We start from the raw sequence: 7730 nt of genomic DNA on the forward strand, positions 1-7730 counted from the left end.
GAGAGAGAGAGAGAGAGAGAGAGAGAGAGAGAGAGAGAGAGAGAGAGAGAGAGAGCTCACAAATGTGCCTTGGTACATGTGTGGAGGTCAGAAGACAACTTGCAGGATTTGGTTTTCTCAACCACGTGGATCTTAGGAATTAAACTCAGGTCATCAGACTCGGCAGCAGGCACTTTACCCACTGAGCCATCTTCCCAACCTTTAAATGCTCGTTAAAGGGGTGCGGAGAGTGGGAGTGGCATGATTTGAGTCAAGTACATTTGTATGAAACTAAAGAAAGCATTTAAGGATCCATAGAGGCTTTCTGAGTGGTAGAATAGCCGAACCCGAGGAGCGGGAACTGCATGGAAGTAGGTACTTTGCCATTCTCTCCATTTTAGGTAGCTGCAGTTTAAAGACAGTCGTTTGTGCTTCGTGTTCTTGGTCAAAAATGTTTGGGGGAGAAATATAATAATGATGAAAGGAAACATGTCTCTCTCTGCTAATCAGCTACTATTTCAATCTAGACTCACTTCATCAGAGTCGCTTATATGGGTTTCAGAACCACAGATGGCTGGGTTACAGCTCAGAGATATTTATTCAGATTCTCGATTTTTCAAAATCTGCATTTTGAAAAAAAAACTTTGCAGATGATTTAAAAATATAACAGAATGTTTCTTCTCAAAGAAAGGAACAGTGTTTTCCTTGGAATATAAAATACATTATAGGAAAGTATACAAATAATATCTGACTGAAATTTTCTCAAAGAAAACATGCCCAGAAAACAGGTACTCAGAAGAAGAAAGAAGGCAGAATGGCTGGGGAAGGAGCTCGGTTGGCATGCAGGGGCCCTGGGCTCAGTCCCCAGCACTGCAGAATCAAGCACAGTGACACGTGCTTGCAGTCTGAGCTTTTGAGGAGGAAGTAGGGGGATCCAAAATTCAAGGTCATCCTTGCTAAGTGAGACCTTGTCTCAAAAACCGAAAATATACCCTCAAACCATTATTGGAGTCACAGAAGCCTCCCTTCTGCCTCTTCTCACTGAAACCTGATGTCTATTGCACTATGGAACTAGTTTTGAACGTCTATACCATAAGTTAGTTAATTATGCTTGTTTTTAAAATTTATTTATCAGTAGAAACATTCAGAATAGACCTTGAATCTAGCTAATCTTACTCAACATTATACTTGTGAGATCATTCACGTTATTGTAATTTAGTCACTGCTGTTGTTGGATTACATTCCATTTTACCAATGTACTATGGTTTATTCATCCTATTATTTACGTGTGCATGGGTTGTTTTCCGTCCAGTTGTGCGGCTGTATTAATGTGTTTATGTACATGTCCCTTTTGGCATACATACACATTCTTCTCTTCACTCCCTCCTTCTCCATCCTCCTGCCTCCCTCTCCTCTCCTCTCCTCTTCACCTTCTCTTCTTTTCATTGCCAGAGGCAGGATTTAAGTATGTATAAGGTGACTTTATCTATGTAGATCAAGCTGGCTTTGATCTCATAATCATCCTGCCTCAGCATATTGAGCACTGGAATGACAGGCATATGCCATTATGCATGTACTGTGTAAGTTGATTTCTCATGCTTTGGTGGGAGGGAGGATTCTAGACAGCCTCCACCTTGGCCTGTTTAATTGAAGTACTAAGCTCTTTTAGCAGCAAGGAAGTCCCAGATATAGAGTCCAGATCAGTGATTGATTTTTTTGAAGTGCATAGTATCTCAAGACAATTTGGTTTTGAAAGAGGGGTCCTAATGTAGTATTCGTGCTGGCAAACATACTGCATCTTATGCAAAACTCACTTCTACCAGCTTATGTCCCTGTTCTTCTACTTGCAGAGCTAAAACAGATTCATAGACTTGATAAAGAGTAGAGTGCACATACAAGTTTCCAGTCTGTATTTTACAACAATGCCGTCTACAGTCAAAAAAAGAAAAAGACAAAGACAAAGTTGCCTTAGGTTTATACAGAGACTGGTGGGAGTAGGCTGAGTAAACCCATTTGCAAATGTTGTTTAGACTTTTCTTTGAACTCACCATCAGCCAAAGTGCCCCCTCAGGCCACATAGTTTACATACATACACACACACATACACACATATACACACACACATATATACATACATACATACATATATTCTTTAGGAATATATTATGTATATATGTATTTATATTTTTAACTTTTGTGGTACTAGAATATTTTAATTTTATGTTACTATGGTGAATAAAATATTTGCCAGCATGCTATCTTCCCATTACTTATTTGGAATATCTTATTAAATATTTATATTTATATCTCATCTGGTGCTTTTACTCAATATTATTAGTAGCTCATATATTATTTTTTGCAGTAAACGTCACCATGTACCATGTGTTTCAATAATTTATATCATGTCATTTAGTATTCATGACAAACTAAAAAGATTACTAGTATTAATTATTTACCTTTTATAAGAACGAGGGTCTGAGGGTACCCTTCCAAGGTTACTTATCTCATCAGGGATAAAAATGTGATTCAAGCCTGTGAGATTAATCTCTGTATTGTGTTTAATTTCCTTATCAGATTTTGGAGTTTTTCTTGAGTTTATTTTTTAATCACATCAACAGATTTTGTTATTATATATTTTTGTATAATAGTTAAACTCTTCTTGTTTCAGCTTCCTGTCTTATCGCAGAAGATAGCAGAAGAGTATTAAAAACAAGTGAAAGTAGGTAGCATTATTTTGTTGATTTAATGGAAACCAATACACTCATTTATTTAATTTAAAATTTATGCCAAGAATATATCCTTCCATTCCATATTTTTAAATCAAAAATTGATAGTTAACTTAACTTTATTAACTATCATTTTGGTATCCATTGAATTTAATATATGAACACTAATGATTTTGGCCCAGATTTAAGATTAACTTTATGAGCTGTCATTTGGCATCTGTTGAATTTAGTATATGGACACTAATGATTTTGACACAGACTTATAATTAGGAAATGAAACAACTATGAATGTTGCCAAATGATGCTTTTCCTTGTTCAGAAACATGTGGTTTTTTTTCAAAGTAATGTGTGGGTGGTATAAGCTGATATTATCTGTGTGCAAAAATTATGGGCTTCAATTTTTATACTTTTTCCCTTCTTCAGATGAAAGAAAGGATCTTTTATTCAAGTTTTAATCACTGGCAGTGATGAAATTTGCTTGTTATTAGCTAGTGGGAAACAGAGAAATGGCAGCATGGGTGAAGGCAAGGGTTTAAAAATTATTTTCTTATAACAACTTGTATAAGTATCATTTGTTTGTGTTAATATTTTATTATATTTAATTAGTTTAGATCTGTGTTTACAAAGTTATAAATCAAATAAATAAGGATTAATTCCAATTAAATGTTGTATGAATTTTCATATATTGCTTGCATTCATTGAATTATTGTTTAGTAGTTATGGGCAACAAGGACAATATATGCGTTAGAAATGTTAAAGCATGCCAGACAGCGATGCTGCACAACTTTAATCCCAGTCAGCACTCAGGAGGCAGAGGAAAGTGGATCTCCGTGAGTTCAAGACCAGCCTGGTCTAGAAAGTAAGTTCCAGGACAGCCAGAGGAATAAATTTAAGACTCAGTTTTCATACATTATACACACTAGTTATTAGAAGAGAATCTCTGTTACTAATTTTCGTCTTGCTAAAAACCCAACAGAAGGATAATGATTTAATATAGAGTAATACTTGATATTGGAGCTGGAGAAATAGCTCAACAGTGAAGAGCATTTACTGCTCTTGCAGAGGGCCCGGGTTCATTTCCTAGTGCCCACATGGCAGCTCACAATCTTCATTTACTCCAGTGCCAGGGAGACCAATGTCATCTTCTTGCCTCTGTGGACACCAGATATATATGTGATGCAAAGATATATGTGCAGGCAGAAATTCATATACACAAACCAAAATTAAAATAAATTAATCTCAAATATTTCATATTGCATAGTTTTACTGAAGAATTGATTTAGAGAAGTGGAATTTGCATTAATTTATCATTAAGCTTTTTATGAAATAAGGGTCATTAAATATCTGGAAGAAAGGACTATACTAAGCTATTGATTTTAAAAGAATATTTTGTTTTGTTCTTAAAATAACTGAACTCGAGTTTTCATCATTGACTAGCATTGATAAAATGTATTTGTTACTAGCCAATGGGAAGGGGAGAAATGGCATCATGTGTGAAGGCAGTGACCAGGAAAATAGAATATTTTCCTAAATTAAAAAAAGTTAGCATTTTTCGTGATCTATTAAAATTAATTCTTTTGGTTAATGCACAATCATCAGTCTTTATTGTTGATGTAGTTTCTTATTTATCAATATCAACGTATTTAATGAGAAAATAGCAACCCTCACCTTCTTATAACACTTCCTGCTATGTAGCAAGCATGCAGTAAGTCAGAGCTATCTATTGTCTTCTTGTCATTGTCGCGATCATCATCATCATCAATTTTGTTATTGAAACTGTAGGGTTTGGGACCCGACCTGGGAAGCCTGCTGAGTTTTGAAGGATGAAGATAAATTATCCAAAACATAAAGATAAAGAAGAAAGGATTGTCCTAGGGTGGAAAAAAATACTAGGAACAATAAATGTAGACATGTCCATATAAGCAGATATGTGATCCAGGGCTAGTGTTTTAAATTAGAGATGCCTTTGGCCATGTCTTATTGTATGACAAAGCCTAAAGAGAGGGTTACACTGAAGATGGAGACAACAGAAAGTGACTCCCCAGGCTGCCAAGCTTCTGGAGACTTGGAAAGGGGCCGCATGTGGGGAGGGGGGGTTCTCCATATGTATTAGCATCTACAGTGTAACGGCGTAAACGAATGCAGACAGATTGTAAAAATATATACAGCTTTAATGGTGAAATAGACTTACAGAACCACCGTTCCCACGGAGACCAGGAAAGCCGAAGCAAGCTTGCCAGATTTATAGGTAAACATTAGCCCGAGGCGAACATGCCCCCTAAGGGGCGGGACTTATCCTTACACTACAGATCTATATACTCAACTTCTTTCTCTTTTCTGCTAGCATCCATGTTTTAGTCAGGTGCATTTCAAAAGCTATACAGTCTCTTCCATGAACACTACAGTCATGCCATAAGCATACCTCACCTAAAACACAAGGTCCCTCAGTTCTAATCACATGTGCTCCATGGTCGCTTTCTTTCTTAGAGTCTATAACAAAAACTTTGTCTCTGTTAGCTGATGCAGTAAAACTGTTGGGGTTTCTGTGGACAGGGGTGTTATATTCCTAAGAGTTGCCTGATATTTCATCTTTCCTTTGCAGGACAATTCCCAAATAAAATGAATGGCGTGATCATTAGGGGAGTTAAGGAGACTATTTAGGCTTCACTGCCTACATGATGAATCTGAAATCAAATTAAACAGGATGTCCTGCATTTCTGGTTTCTAGCATAAATTGAAAAATTCAGTTTTCCCTAAATATCAGACCAAAATCAAAGGAGAAAAATGATGTCTGCTGACCACATTGAATACAGATGTTATTATACCTCAGTTCCACTTTTTATACAGTATTATCTACTCACCAAAACACACTGGGATTACGTAGCAATTTAGAATATATTTTAATGAAATTGTTAAATGTTATTTCCTAGTTTAGAACAAGCTTTCAGATTTACTTCTTGACTTACTGCTCATCATAATTGACCATGGAAAACATATACTCTGTCTACATCAGATAGCACCCTATCTTTTATAGGTGACCAACTTTAGATATTCAGAAAAGATATGGTTTTGATTTTTTTTGTTTTGTTTTTATTTTTTGCAGAGAACTTAGGGTGATAGCCTTAATAACAAACACGTGGTTATAATACCACAAAGGAGCCACAATATCTCAGTGACATAGGAAAAAAATGTGTTTTTTTTTTCCTAGCAAGTCTATAAGTTAGCTGAACATTTCTGACATTGGCACAGTCGGTTTGACAGATTTTTTAATATTGGCTGGAGTTTATTGATGCGTCTAGAGATCTGCTGGCTACTAGCTGATCTAGGACATCCTTGGCTCGGTTTAGCTGCCCTGTTCCATTAATCATGGCCTTTCGGTAGGAGAGCTTGGGCTGAGTGAAGATGGCTGTGTTCCCAAACAGAGAGCATGGAATCATAGAAGGCCTCTTAAGACCTGGACTTGGAGCTGGTAGGTAGCTCTTGAACCACATTTTTTCAGAAGAGTTTAAAGTAATTAGCCGAAGTCATCTCGAAAGCAAGGGAAAGATACTCTTGATGAAGATCACATTCTAAGAAGCATGGACAGAAGTTAGGATGCAATCCTGAGGCCACTTTGCAGCTACTCTATCACATTCTCTTGCACCTTTCTCTGCCTGAATTGTCTAGGTTTCTGTTCAGGGGCCTGTTTCATAGGCAACTTGGCAGGAAATGATTGTAGGTTTCAGCCATACTAAATTGCCTTAGTAAACGGGCAATGTTGGCAGACTATTACCATACAGAAATTTCTCAGAAACAGGGAGTGGCCTTTGGTTATTTTTGCCTATGGTTTGTCATTTAAGTTTTATCTGCTTTGTTCCCAAGAAAAAAAGAAAACCACAGAAGAAACGTTGTACATAGAGAGAAACAAATCAATTAAAGCTAAGCAAAATCCTCTGAAGTCTTTAACAAGGGGAAAATTGAATGTTGCGGTTTAATTTCGTGTAGATCATGAATAGCAGCAGCTGCTTGAACCAAATGCAGCGCATTGTTCATACTTTTAGCCTTGCTTGTAAGTAAGAGTGAACCAAAGAATCAGACTTCAACTTCAGAACATCAAAATACCTTGACTAACCAGTTTTTCATGTGCTTCATGGTCTTCTCCCCATTGATTATGGACTCACTGCTTTGACGAAGCATAATTCCAGAAAGGAATGATGGCGGCTACCAACTTCAGAATTAGATATTCATCATAGTTTTATGTGCTCTCTGTTGGCATTCATAGCAGTATAGTGTCTTGCACAGATATTTAAGAGTGGTTTTTGAGGCATTAGACTGCTGAATCCCCATCTGATACCTCTTTATCTTTCCTTTCCAGCAATAGTAAGTCGACTTTTTGAAAAACCTGTGCAGGAAAACAAGGATAGACAGGAATATTTGGGGATGATAGAAGTACCCGACTCTTACGATGGCCCTCGGCTGCAGTTTCCTCTCACGTTTACTGACATTGATTTACTTCTTCGGGCCTTCAAGAAACACCAGGTAACCTCAACAGAAACTGCTCTGGTTCTTGTTCACACCTATCAGATGCATGGGTGAAAATGTTCTGACTTGTATTTCCATGGGAAATGGTTTACATCGTGTGACAATTACTCTCTTTGTTTAACCTAAAAAATAGATGACTCCTCGGGTGCCTGCCGCATCTCCCTGTTCATCTTCTGAGAAGAGTGTACAAACTGTACAGTTTTTATTTAAAAGTATATGTCTCAGCAATTTTAATGTAGTCACAAGGTTGTATATGTATTAGCACTAATTATAGAACATTTTCATCATTTCCATCTATTATTCCTTCCTTTCCCCTAAATAGCTACTGTTCTATTTTCAGTCTCTGCTGATTTGCCTATTCCAGATATTTCATATACATGAATGAAGTTGTATTGTATTGGTTTTTTTTTTTGTGTGGTTTTTCGAGACAGGGTTTCTCTGTGGTTTTGGAGCCTGTCCTGGAACTAGCTCTTGTAGACCAGGCTGGTCTCGAACTCACAGAGA

At 36.9% G+C, this 7730-nt stretch overlaps 1 protein-coding gene across 1 annotated transcript in view; it reads left to right on the top strand.

Annotated features, from left to right (window-relative positions):
- Ppef1 (protein phosphatase with EF-hand domain 1) overlaps positions 1-7730 on the top strand; it is a 112394-nt gene that overhangs the window by 38267 nt on the left and 66397 nt on the right. The window contains exon 5 of the mRNA XM_005358789.3: positions 7060-7223. Coding sequence (XP_005358846.1) covers positions 7060-7223 — 164 coding nt within the window. The remainder of the gene's footprint in view (positions 1-7059; positions 7224-7730) is intronic.

Source organism: Microtus ochrogaster, chromosome X (genome assembly GCF_000317375.1).
Source record: "Microtus ochrogaster isolate Prairie Vole_2 chromosome X, MicOch1.0, whole genome shotgun sequence".
Taxonomy (NCBI): Eukaryota; Metazoa; Chordata; class Mammalia; order Rodentia; family Cricetidae; genus Microtus; species Microtus ochrogaster.